This window comes from Cyprinodon variegatus, unplaced genomic scaffold, assembly GCF_000732505.1.
Source record: "Cyprinodon variegatus isolate N-32 unplaced genomic scaffold, C_variegatus-1.0 Scaffold107, whole genome shotgun sequence".
Taxonomy (NCBI): Eukaryota; Metazoa; Chordata; class Actinopteri; order Cyprinodontiformes; family Cyprinodontidae; genus Cyprinodon; species Cyprinodon variegatus.
The window spans coordinates 1,134,377-1,153,178 of NW_015150560.1; the positions used below are offsets into that span (position 1 = coordinate 1,134,377).

The following is an 18,802-nucleotide window of genomic DNA, read 5'->3' on the forward strand; positions in this document are numbered from 1 at the left end:
CATCTATTTGATATCAGCATATGAAAATATATTTGAGTATATTATTTTTCAAAGTGTCAGAAATGGATAACAGAACTGCTATTTTCAATGACTACTTATTTTTGTCCAGCTTTAACATCGGTATCAGTTATCGGCTACATGAGTTTTAAAATATCGGCATATCGGATATCGGCCAAAATCCCAATATCGTGCATCCCTACTATAAATACAATAAATACTCAATTAATTCTTTGGTGATTGTATTTAAAATATCCATCCATCCATTTTCTGTCACACTTATCCCTGCTGGGTTTGTGAGGGTTGCTGTTGCCTATCTCCAGCTGTCTATGGACGAGAGGCGGGGTCCACCCTAAATATGTTACAATAAATCATTTATAGTAAATCACAATGCTGGTGAATCAGGTTTTCCTGCTTCACTGAAATCATCCTACTAATAACCGCAAACTACAACAAGTAACAGCAAATCCCCTGTAGTTCCCTGATCTGCAGTTAGGAGATGGATTGTTAAACAGCTCATCTGTTAGTGAGTATGCAGGAGCCTGGAGCAGCTTTCTGTGGAGATCCATAATTATTGGTGTTTGCAAACAGAGGGAGCGTCACGTCATGGGTGCAAGACCAGCAGCTGTTTTTACTGTGCCGTAAAGTCTAAATAACAGCATCCAACATCACAATTAGCATTATCGATGTGCCTAGGATGACCGGCATGCCGTAGAGATGCTAGTGTGATTATTTTTTCTCAAACTCTTTGGTTCTAAAATAAACCACTGACACTCGTGGAGCAATCAATGTTTTCAGTCGAGAAGTTCTTTGCTTCTGGGTCTGACTTTTTGTCAGAGATGCATGGTAGTAATATTGTTCAGCTGTTTGGAACAATTTCCCCATATATGAGGAATGTAATGCAATCACTGAGTTGTGGAGGGGTGGTCAGCTACAGATTAATTGCATAAAATTGACAAATTCTTAGAAAAACTCATTGGGAAAAGAGCTCAAAATTAGAACCTGACGTTTAAAGGCTTTTAAAAACGGATAACCAATATAAATTGGCCAGATATATATATATATATATATATATATATATATATATATATATATATATATATATATATATATATATATATATAAAAAGAAAACTGAACGTGGATATACACAGGGAATGCACTGTCACTAAAAACATCATTAAAGAAATATAAACAGAACAATTAAGAATGAAAATAAGCAACTTTCACCTGAACAGTGTCAACATTTTATAGATGTTTCCTCAAATTTGTGGTGTTTTTTGGAGCCTTGACTAACTTAAGCACTGCAGATCCAACACTTTCATGAAGTGGCTCCACCCCTGACTGTTCCTCACTGCCTGTGAAATGAATAAATATGCATTTAGTAAAATTTGGTAATTAGATTTCAGTTCTACAGATGAGCACTTCAAAATGAATTCAAGTGGCTGCATACACCTTAAAGTGATAAGGTGTGTTCATCTATGTGTCACACAAAAACACCTTAGAAATACGAATGTTGATTTGTCAGTCGGTCTCTACTCAAAACAGAGTTGAGGAGGTAAAAAATCATTTTGGAGACTAATTCCATGCAAAATGAAAAATAGGACATATTCTGTGATGTATAGCCTACGGGCCTATCTAAATTTCTTTAAGGGGAAGTAAAATAGGTCGCCATTTTTAATGAACATGCCACTGTTGCTAATATATTTTTGCTATTGTTTTTTTTTTTTTGTTGCTCTTTTTTTTTAGATGTCTGAATGAGGGGTTTCATTTGTTGTCTCTGCTTTGTTTTATTCAGTTGAACAAGCTCATTTTCTTATGGACCCCCTCCCGAAAAAAAAAAAAAAAAGCACAGTCAAACAGCCTCTTTTCATTTTCCAGCCCAAAAAATTTTCATAAACCGCCTGGATATACGAAATCTCACCCAATTTGAACCAAAATCTATTGATCTTTTAGGCCATAAATCTAAAGAAAAACATCTTTCACCCATAGAAGGCCATCCTGAACTGCCAGATTGGGAAACTTCCCAACCTGGCAACAATGCAGGTAAGCCAGGTAACATTAGCCTATTCTAGTCTTTAGATCCACATGAAATCAACACACTGTAGTAAACAGATAAATGGAGGCAGAAGATGTCTTTCAGTCATCAATGCTCACATTCAGAGACACACAGGAGCTCTTTCAAACCTGGGCACCGTTTCATTCACAACACCTCTCCCATCAACCAGGAATCAGAGATACTTTGATAATCCCAGGGAGAAATTACTTTAGTTACATTACTCCATCTGTAATAGAGTGACTATAGGACTAGTTTGATAGAAGACTATTTCACACAATATATCAGTTTGGGGTCCTTGGCCTGGAAAGCTTTAAAGACCGCTGGTATAGGCTAATACTTACATGTGTTGGACGATTCATTGATGCATCGATTGAGTTAATGTGCAGTGATATAGATGAATTGTTCATCTTTTGTTTGATTTCTTAATAAATGTTTCTTTTTATTTAAATTTAGACCTTTGTACTGTTTGGTATTGTGTTTTTTTTGTTTTTTTTTTTTTGTTTTTCAGAATAGAATAGAAAATCTCTTTATTGTCCCACAATGGGGAAATTGTGGTTTCCCTGTTGGGGAAATTATATTTTGTAAATGGAGGAAGAAAAAGCATCAGCTCTAAGAATCACTCTAAAAATATTGGCAGCTCATATCCGGGATTCGTTAGATATCAAAATAATAATTTTAAGTGGCATTGGTCAATCTCTAGTTTGTTTTATTATAGTTGTTTACAGTTCAACAGACAAAGTCCTGAGATTATGCCCCGGGAGGAAGTATCCCCCATTTTTCCAATACTTTTAATCCCTCAAAGGGTTTTAAAGTGTCCATAAATTTAAACCAAACTTTTTTACCTCCTGGTCAGTGATGAGAGCTGTTCAAAGGAAATATCAGTGAGTTTTATGCATCTCTGTGGGGTTCTTATTCTCTACTAAAGCATCGCTCACTAAACGCACCGTAGACATGACCTGCATTAAACCCTGGCACTATGAGATCGCCTGGACAAAGACCTCCATGACCCTGCAGAGTTCTGGCCACAGATGGAGCCTGATTGTAATAATGATGACATCATGCTTTAGGGTGAGGATTAATTCAGCTAGTTTGGCTCGCTCTGCCTTGTCTGGAAAAGAACCAGTCTGTTTACAAAGAGCAGAGGAGAACTGCTGACCATGCAGAAACGATGCATTAGGTAGGCTTGTGGAGCAGCTGCAAACTCAGGCTTTGGTAAAAGTTTTCAGCTTGTTTTTAGGAAGGATGGCTGCCAGGGGAAATCCCACCTTCCTTCATATGCAACTTTGGCCTGAAAAGAGCATTGTGCGGATAAAACATCAGGGGTCATCCAGGAGGAGCTCCAGCCTACAGAGCGTAGCTCAGCTGGAAGGAGGAACAGAGCTTGGCGGATGGATGAAGAGACAGATTGTGATTTAAAGGGGCCTTCACTGCATTCAGCTGGTTTATTGCCCTGCCTGTCTGCTGCTGTCACTTCAGACCACTCTGTGGGAATTACAGCGGCTGCTGAAGCGTGACATTGCCTGAGTGCTCATGTTGGACCGAGGGGAGCCGCTCCCAAAGCCAATTTAAAGCCTTTATTTAGATTATCTAACAGATTCACCAGCTGATTGCTTAGACTGGCTGAAGAGTAATAATGTGGTGCTACTGGGGGGAAATAACGGCCGTTTCTCAATCTGTGTACTTGTGCGTTCTCATGTACTTGTGAAACGTCATCAGCCTCAGGCCTGGTACTGTTCCAGTTCACGTGAACAGCAGACTGAGAACGGACAAAGTCCCTGGATGTTGTTCTCGCCCCTGTCTCTTTACAGAGCATGCATCAGAGCAGGCTTGTCTGCTCTCTATAAATGCTTATATGCCATGATCAATATGATTAAAGCCTTAAGGGATACTAAAGCTACTAAAGTCCTTAAGGGTCCATTTGTTGGTCCATTGGTTGGTGACCGCTGCTCTAGAGGCTAGCCTCAGCCAGCTACAGTGTCTTCTCGCTCCGTCTCCCTGACTGGCTTCCCAGATGTACAACTGTCCTCCTCCCGGCCAGCCGCAGCCCATCTCTGCCGCCTTTGCCGCTGTGTTTGCCCATCGAACTTGTTCTAAATCCTGCCATCCTCCTTCTGTCCTCTGATATTAACTTCTATAGTTAGCCCAAGCCATCGATGGCATCTACCAGGCTGGGTAGATGGTAGATGCTAGGGGTGGAACGGTTCACAAAATCCACGGTTCAGTTCGGTTCACGGTTTCGTGATTGTTACACCGAAATCCCATAAAAATTTATGAAATTAATGAAAAAATCCAAAAATAATTAATGAATTGTAATTATTTTTAATGATCCGTAGAAACCCTGGATCATTTCCGCATGTTTTGCTGCTTTGAATTTAATCATCTGGCACTTGCCCTCTACGATCACCAAGGAACTCAGAGCGGAGCGGACGGGAGCCACAGCGGAGGCTGTAGGCTTTGCTTTGAGCAGCTGGTCTGGAGCGCAGTGGGGTGGAGCGCTGACGGAGTATGTGGGATTTCGGGGTTAGCATGACATGTTGGTCATGTTGCTGTTAGCATAAACAAAACGTGTTGCACAATGCTTGCACACTGTTGCACTTTTATCCACAACTTTCTTTCCGCCGTCATCGTAGGTCACTCTAAATGCAAAGCGGTCCCATACAGCAGACCTATAAAGTGCTGCTGGCGCGTCTTCCAACTCCTGTTCTTTCCCACTCGCCATACCCACACAATTCTCCACAACAACTGATTTTTCTCTGCTACACCCGGCTACGCTGCTTCGCTTCTTCTTGTTTACTACTGGTGGTTGGCTTTGGTCGCAGTACCGCCACCTTCTGCTCTGGAGTGTAAATGCTTCGCCTATGAGAAAAAGGAGCAGCGCATGAACCGAACGAAACACCCGAACCGAACCGAGACAGTCAAACCGAACAGTTCAGACGATTTTCATAAACTGTTCCATCCCTAGTAGATGTTACAGTTTGGCCGACAGGCTTCTCAGATCTATCACTTTGATCCTCAGCTCTCCTCCTAAAGTCAGAATTCCGAGATTAGAGTCAGAATTCTGACTTTAATCTCAGAATTCTGAATTTTTTCTCACAATTCTGACAGCTAACAAACATGTTAGCATCAAGCCATAGCCATGTCTGTTTTAGAGACTAGCTCTCTTGTTTTAATGACCTTCTGCTCCTCCATTAATGAGGGGACCCCTCGGGCACGTAAAAAGTTGCCTAATTCCATCATTTTCCACCGATGTGTTACTGGCTCTCCATAACAACTCACATCTTTGTCAGTCAAGCTGAGTGCTCCCACATCTCTTCCTTCATGGTGCCCATCTACATTAAGATCCAAAATTCTGAGATTAAAGTCAAAATTCTGAGATTGAAGTCAGAATTCTGAGAAAAAAGTCATAATTCTAAGAAAAAAAGTCATAATTCTGAGATTAAAGTAATAATTCTGAGAATAAAATTCAGCATTCTGACTTTTTTCCCATGTTAATCTGATATAAAATTTAAAAATCAGTTAACTTTTTTTTTTCAGTTGCTCTAATCCTCTTCTGTAGTATTTAGTAGCCATACCATGCCAAATGAATATTGTATCTGGATACAGCCTTTGAGGATCGATACTTTTCAGGGTATCAATACTTTTGACAACCATATTTATCAATCTGCTTGATTATCTGCAGCTTTCAGACCTTTGATGGAGAATTATTGTTCTTCTCATTTCCAGTATTGTAAAAAAAACTCTTCAGCCTGAAATCCTAGGCTTCCTTTCAGGGTGAAAATATACAAATTATCTTTCCCTACTTGGATGTAACTTCTGAAGAAGAGTTCTCTAAGATGCTGTCAGCGTTAAATCACCTTTGTGGTCGGGTTGGTTACAGAAATGGACCTTTGGTTTCCACAATGGAGCAGCTGAACCTGCGGTAGTACTGTTCTGTGGTTATTAACAGAGACTGGCTGTTAAACTGCGGCTGTGGGTGTGACTGGGGGGGTCTGAGCTGCAGCTGGATAGGGTGTCTGAGTCGGGCAGAGAGGACAGGATGCAGCGTCTGCTCCAGATGAGTCATCCAGCAGGAGCTGAAGGAAGTAAAACCGCAGCTCCTTTACTCTGAAGTTGTTTTTCTTCAGTGTCTGAGGAAGGGCACCTAATTTAACCACACCATGTTTTTATTCTGTCTGGAGAATTTATTGCTCTCTGAGAAATGTACTCGGTCTTTGAATTTGATGGAAGCAGATTCTAAAAGGCTCGGACTACTGAACAAACTAAAAGAGAGCCGTGTGATGTTTTAGCAGTAGACCTAATGTGGTCGAGATCTGGTTCTGCTATAATTTCAGACAGAAAATCTGCAGTCTTGACCCGCTGTCATTTAAAGTTTGTTCATTCTGAATCAAAGTTCGGCTTTAACCTTGAAATAGGAAATGGAAAATCATTGGTTCCCTGATGCCTTTACAACCTCAGAGTTGTTTCTGACATATTCCTCATGAGTTGCAATGGATCAGCTCCTAATTGCAGGACAGGTGCAGAGGAAAAACTGGTTAGGCTACGTTCACACTGTAGGTCTTGATGCTTGGATACAATTTTTCTGCATTGCCATTCAGACTACTACTTAAATGCAGACCTAATCAGACTTCAATCAGAACTTTTCAATGCCCCAATGCAACCCGCATTAGCAGAAGGATAGTGTAGACATCAAATAGCAGTGCACCGTTTGTGGAAGCAATACTGTTGACATCCATTTGGTTGAAAATTTTTATCCACAGGTAATCCCAATGCACTTTACAGTAATATGTCAGTCAGATCACCCACAGATCCAAGGAAAACCGTCTGATTGCGTCCAGTCATTGACTTTGAAGGATTCGCCCCTCCTGGATGAGTATGTGATGACAGTATACATTCGCTTTTGTTGTGTGGTTGACTCTACAGCAATCCCTCACACCAAGCATGCAGCAACAGTGGACAGGAAGAACTCCCTTTTGATAGGAAGAAACCTCCAGTAGAACCAGGTTTGGCTTTCTGTAGGGGGTTCAAGGGTATAGAAGCAGACGCACAAAAGGAACTCGGAAGCACTGATCCATAAATACTTTCTATTTTGGCAAAGGTAGAGTGAACTAACTCCATAGAGGCTCAAATGCAGAGACAAAAACCGAGGCCTAGGATGGAGTTGGAGAGGTCATGGAGAAATTTTCGTACCAAGACCGACTATCGGTCGGCCTCAAAGCGATTCTGGCACACAGATGGTAGAGGGAAGGATATCCTCAACCCGGCTGATATGCCTTCCAAAGGAAGAGACGGGCTGCTTTAGGCCTGATTCATTCATCACCCAGGCTAAAGCCATTATGGGGTCAAAAAACTCTAAGGAGTTGGCAAGGCTTTGTAGGTGGATGAGATCTGCCCTGAGTACCTCAGGTATATTGTGGATAATATACCGCTTCAACATCACGTGGAGGCCCAGGGGACGACCAAGGACACACTATAGGGACTTTTTCTCGGCTGGCCTGATAGAGTCTCAGCCTTTCCCTGGAGGAGCTGTAGGAGGTGTCTGGAGAGAGGGAAGTCATGAAGTCTGCTGAGACTGCTTCCCCCTCATCCGGTCCGGGATAACGCTGAAGATGATGAGTAGGAGTATGGGTCTTGATGGCAGCAGCTCAGATGTTTCCCTTCAGGATGTTGTCATGACTAAACAGAACCAAAAAAGCAGAGAGAACATAAAGTTTGGATTGAAAACAAATACTGCTGAATGAGAGAATAGAGATGGGGCGAAGCAGTATGATGAAAAGTGGTCCCTATGTCCTCCAGCAGTCTAAGCCTATAGCAGCATAACATAGATATAACTCAGGATAACCTGAGCCACTATAACACTTAGCTTTATCAGAGATGAAATCTTTTCACCTAGTCTAAGTCGCTGTGTTATTTTAAGTTGCTTAACTACAGCAGCTGACTAGGGATGCACGATATAATCGGCCCCCTATCGGTATCGGCCTTAAAACTGAATATCGGATATCGGCCAAAATCCCAATATTGTGCATCCCTAGACAGTACTATGATCATACAGGACAGATTTGGTTCAAATTTGCCTGCAGTTTAAATGTAGCTTTAGAGACTGTGGAAGACCTGAAACGGGCGGGATTCACCTTTAAGCAGGAAAAGCACCCTAAATATTCAGCCAGAGATACAAAAGATGGTTTAGATCAGGCTTCCTCATTTCCGGCCCCTGCGGTCCGCTGTGTCCTGCACCTTTTATATGCTTCTCAGCTTTAACACCTGATTCAAACTAACTAACTACCTTCTCAGCCTGTAGTTCTCCAGACTGCTAAGAATGTGATTATTTGATCCAGGCTTGATGAAGCTGACACATCTAAAAAGGGGCAGGACACTGGCCCTTGAGGACTGGAATTAAGGAAGCCTGGTTTAGGTTTGAAGTATCTTCATATGTTAGAACAGCCTAGTTAAAGTCCAAAACTTTCTCCAATTTAGAATGCCCAAAAGACTTGAAAAAGATGCTCATCATCAGATGCTTCCCATCAAGTCTGATTGAGCTAGAATGCAAAGAAATCAGAGTTTAAATGTTGAAAGCTGGTGGAGACATGAAGTGGTGTTCTTAAAGGACTGACGAAGTAGAGGATTAATGCAAATACAAATCACACTTCTGAGATGCTGACATATAAAAAACGATCTGTTTTTCCTTCTATGTTAGCTTCATTTTGATTTTCTTTTCAACATCCACCAAATTATACCTTCAAGAATATCATAGAAATGTTAAATATCTTCACATCATCCTCCACCCACTAATTGACTTTCTGTATGCGCTTGTTTTTCTGTTCAGGCTCTGGATGTAGATCGCAGCGTTCTCTACAAGATGAAGAAGTCTGTGAAGGCCATCTACGCTTCTGGTCTGGGTGAGTCGTGATGGCGGATTCTGCAGATTCTGCGGATTCTTTTCATTTCAGTTTAGACGTCAGACTCAACCTGATTGAAGCTAATCAAACCACAAAACTTCAGAAATTTTTACATCACAGGTTCTAGTAATAGTTGTGCAGGTTTTACTTTCTCAGTCATTTTTTGAAACACTCTTATTTTGAGAATTTTTCTAAATAACGTCAATAAACTAACTGAGTATATATGGCAGTCTGAGGTGCTGCCTTTACCTCTGGGTTGCTGCACCAACTGAAACTAAGAAAGCAGCATCTTTCTTTTATGACGCTGTATTGGACTTAGAAGGATGCAAATAGAAATAAAGATGGCTGCCTTCAGAGAGATTTGACCAGAAAAGCCTTAAAGTGGGAATTGTTAATGTGGTGTTTTGTTTGCTGCAGTGTTTTCACTGTCCTTTGTTTGGGTCGATTGACAGAACCCTGCAGAGGGAGCAACTCAGAACGATGTGCTGAGCGGGTTCTTTTTTCCAAACAGAGCATGCTCTGTTCAGGCCACAGAGACAGCTGTCTGATTCAGACCCTGAAAGGAACAGCTGGGGGGGAGAGAGACCCATGTTCTCACTTCACTGTACATTTAAGCATGCTTGCTGGTTTGTGTAGATTTTATTCAGCAGCTATGTGGGACAGAAATTCCACTTTATACTGGCAAACAGTCTATGGGCAAGAGGTGTTGTTCACCTTGGACAGTCGGAGATAGGCACCTGCCCCACCATGACCCTGACAATATAACTAGGAGAGGATGGATGGATGGATGGATGGATGGATGGATGGATGGATGGATGGATGGATGGATGGATGGATGGATGGATGGATGGATGGANGATGGATGGATGGATGGATGGATGGATGGATGGATGGATGGATGGATGGATGGATGGATGGATGGATGGATGGATGGATGGATGGATGGAAGAATGTCAGTGTTTATGGTATAAATGGTTCATTATTAGGGTCTTTCTAGAACATCTTTATTTCCTTCTTTTACAGAAGGCTCACATTAACCAAAGCTGCCTGTTTTTAACAGTCTTTGCAGAAAAGCTGTCATTGTCCTTACCTGTTCTGGATATAAATATTTCTATTAATTCTCTAATTTACGGCTGGCTAATTTAAAAAAATGTATATATTTCTTAATTTCGGTTGATATATAATATAATTGCGATGCTAATGTATAGCAAAGGTTCAGAAGCGATGCCCCCAACAGATGCCTGTACAAACTTCTCAAAAATGTTTTCCTATATCTGTGAAAATCTTCCAATATAACATTTAAAAAAACAAAATTTTTTTCAAAACCCATCCAACTGTTTTCATATAGAGCTGCAACTTGAACAGATACAATTTTATACATTTAATTCAAATTGCGGGAATTGACAACGCATTTCATCTTGAAACACTTAAGAGCTGAGCCCATAACTATGTTTTTGTAGAAAAACAGGACTAAACACGGAAAAACAGGCCCAACTCTACAATCTACAATTGAAAATTTGATGGCAGTGGCTCAGCTCGTATTTCCCTACGCAATTGTATCACAGCCAAACAGGAAAAGACCAGATAAAGATACTATGATAAGAAAGAGTATAATGAGCATGAAGTTAGAGGTTAAACTAATAAACACTGCAGAATTGGAGCTAGAATGACGTAGTATGATGAAAAGTGGTTTCCATGTCCTCCAGCATTCTAAGCCTATAGCAGCATAACTATAGAGATAGCTCAGGCCACTCTAACTATAAGCTTTATCAAAAAGGAAAGTTTTAAGCCTAGCCTTAAAAGTAGACAGGGTGTCTGCCTCAATAATTAAATGAACTGGCATCACTGGCTGACTTTACCTTACAAAAAACAAAACAAATAAAATCAAGATGGGCAACTTTTGCTGTTTCTCTTCTCATCACACTTAATGGAAATCGCCAAATTCAAAACAACTTTCATTTTATATTCCTGTGAGGTCTTTTTTTTTTCTTTTTGTAAATGTGCTTAAGGTTTATCTCACATAAGTGATCAGCTTTTTTCACTGCTTGTGTCCTGAATGCAATTATTAGAATTGCATTTCTCTCAATATGCTTTGCATATAGCATCACTGATACCAGCTGACCTGATAAAATGAGTATGACCAGATTGAACCCCATTCATTAAAACCTCACTTCAGTATTGATCTGTGGTCCCCTTTAGCTAATTCACTTCTTTCACTTTGAGCTAATTGTAACCGTAGACTAATAATGAGGTTTTGCTTTGCATTGCCTGGTTAATTGGCTAGAATGAATGGAAATGTGTCTAATTTTGGTTTTAGTTTTCAAGTTTGCTCAAAATTCACATAAGAATCATATAAAACACAGCTAATGTTGACTTTGTCTATCGGCTTAAAAGGTCCAGTGATCATCTCCATCTAAAGAACTAAGCTCCAAGATCATGACTGAAGTAATTTCCTTCCACCTGTCAGCCCCCCATCTTTGGTGCTCCAGTACAAACAGAAAACTTGTTTGCATTTTCTAGGGAAGGGTCTTCCTATGTCACCTCACACAGCTCCATGGATACTCATGACCTTTTTGTTTTTGGCCCATCACTTTCAGGATGCGTTAAGGAGTTCAAAATTGTTTTGACATGGAAACTTTTAAGACTGGGAGTCTTTTTACCTTTGCTGGTAGTGGGTTATGACAATGTGGACCCTTTGCACAAGTATGGCTCCTCTGTGGGGTGCCTGCCTCCTGCTACCTTCCCTGGGAGCTGAGTTCTTCCAGATTAACTTTCTTCTCAATCTAAAAAATTTCAGGTGACAATCCAGCACACACTTACTCCACACAGGTTAAAAAAATTAGAAGAACAAAGAAAGACAGGCTCATCTTTTCTGACGCATGTAGGGAACCAGCTTCTCATTGTGGTATGCTTAAAATGCTGCAGTGGGACTAAAAAAAGATTGTCCCTGATAAAATCAAGGTTCCTTCACCAGGACCAGTGGCTGTGACTGTCCTTTAATGCTAACGGTTATTGTGATGTTTCAAACATCAACATACCAAAATTGAAGTAGATAGCTAAGATAAATGCTGGAATGCTGCTGGTTGTAAACCTAAAAATATATTGGAAACAGTTTGCTTGGTCATAAACAAACTTAAGGAAATCTCACTAGAGGTTAAAATGTAAAAGAAAACTGGATTATATTTATTCTGGAGTATATCAAGAAGATTAACTGTAAAAAAAAGAAATAGGTTTTTCTAAAGATGCAGGGATCTGAATATGGCTTCATGGTTTACAGTTTACAAAACATTGTGGTGAAAGACTAGGTGCCCTTCCTGATCTATTTACTTGTAGAAGCACCTCTAGCTCTCAGTAGTTGTTTCCTTCATTCTGGAAAAACTTTGGCTTTTGTCGTAGCAGAACGTCAGTTTATCAAATCCATTTTTGTCAACTTGCTTTGGCCCTGCCTACCCGATCCGTCCCTGAAGCACGATCCGTACCATCAGCTAATTCACACATAAGGATCCAGATATACATCAGGGTCACCATTGATTTTATTTTGTAAAAAATACCTAAATTACATTTTTCCCTCCACAAAAATAGTAGGCATACTAAAATAAAACGTGTTAAAGGTTAAGAATGTATTTCCTGGGATAATAAATGCATTAGAAAATAAAATAAATAATAAAAATAAATAGGAGAAGATTTTTCTCTCCTTAGCTCAGAACATTGAAAAACAACCAAATCAATTAGCAAAACTATGCAGATGATACACAGATTTATATCACAATGTCACCAGGTGACTATAAACCCATCAGAGTGTTGGTAAGATGCTTAGAACAGATCAATATGTGGACGCACCATCATTTTCTACCTTTAACTTTCATTTATCTTTAGTAGAATTGATCACTGCAAGTGTTTTCAAAGGTTTGCCTAAAAGGTCCATCAGACGGCTGCAGCTGATCCAAAATGCTGCTGCCCGTGTTCTCACTAGACTTAAGAAAGTAGAGCGCAACAGCCCGGTTCTGAAGATTTCCACTGGCTCCCTGTAGCTCAGAGAATAGACTTTAAAATCCTTCTGTTAGTCTATAAATCACTGATTGGATCAACACCTCAATACCTGAAGGAATATTTATATTTCATCGTTCACTTTCAAGTGCTTCACAAAAGACTAAATAAAAGCTTGAGTAAAAAGAAATGTCCTAGACAAAAAAAATTTAAACTATGATTATAAATTAGGGTTTTAGGAATTGTTATATAGCAAATGCCATTAATTGTCCTGCCCACTTTAATTGCCTCAGTTCTTTAATCTCTCTCTTTTTTTGGGTATCTTAAGCTGCTTCTTCTAACTAATAATCTCCAGTTCCTAACCCCTTTTGAGATTGCTGTGCACCCACAGTCACACTTTAAAGGGCATTGCTGATATTTTAAAGATAAAACATGCAGGTCTTATTTCTCTAGAATTGGACTAATAGTGGATACAGTCATGCAGAAAGGTCTGATAGAAACCTTCCATGTTGCTGTATGAGTGGAGAAACTGTAAAAGTGTTGAGAAGCTAGGTATCGCCGCCCAGTAAGACCGGCTATTAAATCTAAAGCTCAGAGGGGGTTCGATTTTTGAAGAGTAAATAGTTAAGAGTTCATGGAGGGAAAAACTTACAGAAGCTGAGTCAGAGATGAGAGCTCCTGCTGCAGGGTGTTTGGAAAGCGATAGAGGCAGAGGAGCAACTCCTCACCTGCTGCATCACGAAGCCGCCAGACTGTTACGGATTAATGAAACAGTGTCAGGTTTAACACCTACAACACTGTAAAACAAGGAAAGAAAGACACAGAGGCTACGTTTACACTGCAGCCTGAAGTGACCCAATTCCGATTTTTTTGCCCATATGTGACCTGTATCTGATCTTTTTATGACAGTCTGAACGATACAGATCGGATTTTTTCAAATGCGACCCAGGCCACTTGGATATGTGGTCCTGAATCCGATACGTATCTGATCTTTTCAAATGCGACCTGTGTCTGTACGGCCAGGTCGCATTCATCCGACCTACACGTCATTGATACTTGACAAATGTTACTAAACGTTACTAATCTGCGTCCTTCTAAGCGGAGGCGGGAAAAACTAACAACCATGGCGGAAGATAACACAGAGAGCAGTCAATGGAGAGAAAGTGAGGTTGCTGACTTAATTCATATTTGGAAAGATAGCTCGAGACCAAACTCGAAGGGTCTTACCGGAACCGGGGGAGGGTCTTTCTTTTTGATCTTCTTAAAAAGATTCCGTTCGTAATGTGCCTGCTCCTGTTGGAGAAGAACTTAAAGAACGCAATATACGCTGCGGTGTTACGAGTCATGTTTACTTCCGCAAACACTGAGGACGCTTGCTACATGTGACGTCATCGCGTCCTCGAGTGCGCATGCGGGGAACTTTGGTTGAACGCTTTCAGTTCACACAGTAGATCACATACAAGTCGCATATACTTGGAAGTGTGAACGGACACGCAGAAAAATCCGATTTCACGAAAAAATCGGAATTGAGCATTAAGGCCTGCAGTATGAACGTAGCCAGAGTCAGAATTCTTTTTACTCGCGAGGAGAGTAGGAAGAGACCGTGCAGGTACATCTCCACCTCACTCTGCCGGTCTTCAGCTTTCTCCTCGCTATTTATTAAAGCCAGAGGGGGAGTCCCTAGTTACACAAGCTGAGGTTGCGCTAAAGGAATAGGAAACAACAAATACAATTCAACTTGCAGCCTCAGTGAACAGGTCAATTTGCATTTAAATGTCTTGCGGTCAAATGGTCCAAGAATCTCCTGGTTTCGTTAAGCTCGAGCAATACTTCCTGAGAGTTGACCTATACTGCTTGTGCAACTCCTCTCTGGAACAGTAATATGTCACACATTATACATCATAAGAACAAACATTAAGTATCTCATACATGATTATTCCAACAACCAGCAGCAGCATCAAAGACACTTGGAAATCACAGAGGTTTATGAAACTCCCTCAATTAAAAAGGGAGCAGATGGATAAGAAATAAGATTAACATAAATGTATTTTAGAGCTAACAGAAATTGTATATTTTAAAAACCGATTAAATGTGTGCATTTCAGCTTTTCCGAGCTCTTCTTAATTAAGGCTTTTTTTTTCTCTCCAGACAGACTGATTGGACTCCTAGGTTCTGTTAACTGTGAATTTGTAACCTTGGTGGTAGAAATGTTCCTCTACAGCCTCTCAATTATCTCTGCTGAGGCTTTTTATCTTTGTGATTTTCTTTCTCATGTCCTGTAATTCTTTCTGTTTAGTCCGCTCCCTTCCCTTCTCTCCAACACAGGGTCCAGTGTTGTTTTTGTCCCCTCAGTCTCTGCAGAAAAATGACATTAATCTGAGCTCACACATTGTTCTGCGTGCGTCAGCGGGCCGGGCATCGCAGAGCCTGTTGAACGGAGGAAGCAGAAGCCGGCCTGGTGTCCCATGATTAAACTGCATGCGTTAAAGTAAAGAATCTGCCGACCAAACCTTTGGGACGTTATCGAAGCTGGACGTTGTTTTTCTTTTTCTTTGCTTTTATGCAAACTGATAAGAAACTGCATGTGTTTGCAAGCCATCAGTGTGTTGCCTAGAAGTGTCCAGTGTTATGGAGAACAGTGGAAAAAGGATTACTGCAGTTGGAGGAGGGATGGAAGCACAAACTGTGAGTTCCTTTAAATAATTAACCAAGCACAATGAACAGAGCAAAGCTTTATTCAAAACTTGGGTTGCTGATTAGGAACCTTAACTTGCAGACCTGTCTGCTGGTCATCCCTGACCTATCTGCTGGGGGTTTGTTCTTCATGGTGCTGTTTGTTCTGTAAAGAACCTCTTAGGCCAGACAGCAAGGCAGGTTTATCGGCAGTTTAATTATATTGCACATTTCAGGAGCGAGATAATTCAAAGAGCTGCACATGGACAAAATAAAATAAAATCAAAGTACATTTCAGTGGCATAAATTGATGGATTGATTGACTTTATTAATATAACAGTGGAGAAATGTCCTCGTTACATCAGCTCAAATGATCAGAGAAGAAGGATGTGCCAAAGGAAGAAAAGGGTGCATGGGATAAATTATACAGTATATACAGTGCGTCCACAAATGACAGCTTTTATTATTATTGTTATTATAGTAGGATTAGTATACAGGTTTATTGTACAGGGTGTTTACATGGGTATTTATATGGATGGATATTTATTTGTATATATAGTTATTGCACAGGGTATCAAATGGTAAACTGCACATTATACATTTCACAAGTTAATGCCGTTGTAGTGTCGCATTGTAGAGTCTGCTCCTCTACAGTCTGGTGCAGAGGGTGGAAGGTATTATCCATGATGGATGTAAACTTGGACAGCACCCTCCTCTAAAAGGCCATTTAAAAAAAATATGTTTTTAATCTCAGTTTAAAGCTAATTCGTTTAAGCGCTTTTACAGCTTTCTGGGAGTTTATTTCAGTTTAGTGGAGCATCGGAACTGAAAGCTGCTTCTCCATCTTTGGTTCTGGTTACAGTTTCTAAATACATGTATTTTGGAGCAAAGCCATTCAGTGATTTATAGACTAACAGCAGGATTTTTAAGTCTGTTCTCTGAGATACGGGGAATCAGTGGAAGGACTTTAGAACTGGGCTGATGTGCTCTACTTTCTTAGTTGTAGTGAGGACACAGGCAGCAGCATTCTGGATCAGCTGCAGTTGTCTGATCCACTTTATAAGCAGAGCTGTAAAGGCCGCTCTTTTAAAGGTCTTGATGAGACATTAGTTCTTTATTCCTGGAGATGTACTTTAGGTGATAGAAGGGCAACTTTGTTCCTCTGAAGGTTCAGGTCTGAGCAATGGCATAATGAACCAACAATAGGCTCGTAAGGAATATTATCTTGGTGGGCTCTGTATGAAGTACAACACGTGATAAAGGTTCAGGAGACGGCGACAATTCCATAAATCGGCCAATAAGATACAATTATGCAATTCTCAGTAGTATATGATCACACATCTCTCACGGAAAAATAGTGACTGCACACGTTGAATGGAACCGTTGTTGACAGCGCACCAACACATGTTACAGACATCCCAAGTTCCAAAAACTGATTTCAGGGAGATGCTTATTGTTTATTTTGGGTAGTTTTGTGCTGTTCTTTCAGCAGCTCTTCTTTTCTTTTTCTTTTCTGGAATCCGCTTAAGTACCTCTATTTTGTATCCATCGTCACTATGTAGCGGTTATGGTTTTAATCTACTCTCTGAGTTACCCATAATTCCAAGTCATAGTGTAAAAAATAAAATACTCAAATACATTGTTCTTTTAAGATCTTTATTGCAGTTTTAAACATATTATATGAGTGTATTATTTACCAACCGTCTAATGAACTATACACAGTTATTAACATAGTAATTAAAAGTACCACTGTCTGCTATTCTATTGGTGTCGTGTTTAAATGGCTCGCCATCATGTTGAAATCTGGGATGTGTTGCGGTATAAATACGGTCCGGTGGGTCACTTTAGTATCAGGTAGGTTTAAGAGGAATTTTTCACACCATTACATCTGCAAAGAGACGTCCTAGTCTACAATTGTGTAGGGGGTCCACCAGGTGTTAGTGATGGGGATCCTAAGAGGTTGTGGGCCCGTCAGCACATGCTGTCTCTGCTTACCGATATTTACGCCATTGGGTCTGAGTCCATCACTACATCCAGATTTAGAGCCTGATTGCTGCTTTGTAATTGGATTAAATTAAGCTCTGTGTTAAATTTTAAACACTCTTCCTTGGTCCAGAAAAGTATTACTGTTCTTTGATGTCCTCAATGTGTTAATTTCTTCTTTGCATTTACCCACAGTTAGAACGGGTTCATAGTCACCTGGTGACATCTTAATGGACAACTGTGTGTCATCTGCATAGTTATAGTAACTTAGATTGTTGTTTAAGATCTGAGTTTGGGTGAGCAGGCAGATATTAAAAAAGGGACCCTTGGGGAATTCCACATATAACGTTTTGTGGTCTATGATGTAAAGTTAGCTACAAACAGAGAAAAGAAATTGTATTTCAAGTAGGTATGAAACCAGTCCAGTGCTATACCAGAAAGGCTCAACCACTTTCCAAGACAGAAATGAATGCTGCACTAAGGTCTAATAATACCACCGTTTATACAGATGCCATTGAGCACCTTGACAAAGACAGTTCCTGTAATATGGTGAGTGAGTGTGGTTTATGACATGAACCCCAGAAAACACATGTAAAGGGGTTCAAGGGCTGTGATACCTTTTCAGGTTGCCATAGAGTGAATCTGAATGCATTCGTCTCTCCGCCTGCTGTACAGGAAAATCTAGTTTGCTGCCTTTGAGGATGCTTGCCAGTTGTGACTCAGGGGATTCTGGCTTTTTTCTCTTGCAAATAACATGATGAATATCTGAGGTCATGATATGAGCCACATGTCTGAACTTGTACAGTTGATCTTATCTGGTTATTTGTTTGATGGCTGTAAACTTGTACAGTCATTGTACGTGCCGTCCTTCTGTAAAATGTTATTATGTTATTAAAAGGTTATTATTCCCACACAAGCCCATCGTTTCTGTCATTGCTGTTGTCATGGTAGTGTTCCCCCATGGAGTCCCTCCCCTGCTTCACCGCTCTCCCAGCGGTACCAGTTGTTAATCAGCCCAGTGTAATGGTCTTACTTCCATACTCCAGGTTTAACCTTAATTTGGTGAACTAAATCAGATAGAAACAGATATTGGTTCTATTTTTATTTTTTTTTTGGAAGGAGGATCAATAATTTGATTAAAGTTAAATAATGTCTAAAAATCTGTTATTTTATGCAAGCCAGTTAGTTATACGTCAGCCTGAATGCCTAAA

At 40.3% G+C, this 18,802-nt stretch overlaps 1 protein-coding gene across 3 annotated transcripts in view; it reads left to right on the forward strand.

Annotated features, from left to right (window-relative positions):
• Positions 1–18,802, forward strand: part of asap2 (ArfGAP with SH3 domain, ankyrin repeat and PH domain 2) — a 95,058-nt gene that overhangs the window by 22,536 nt on the left and 53,720 nt on the right. For 2 of the 3 annotated variants that reach the window (XM_015374667.1, XM_015374668.1), the window contains exon 2: positions 8,876–8,948. In XM_015374667.1, the coding sequence (XP_015230153.1) occupies positions 8,876–8,948 (73 nt within the window). Of the gene's footprint in view, positions 1–8,875; positions 8,949–15,478; positions 15,621–18,802 lie in introns of those variants that run through there. The other variant, XM_015374669.1, reaches the window with a different exon arrangement.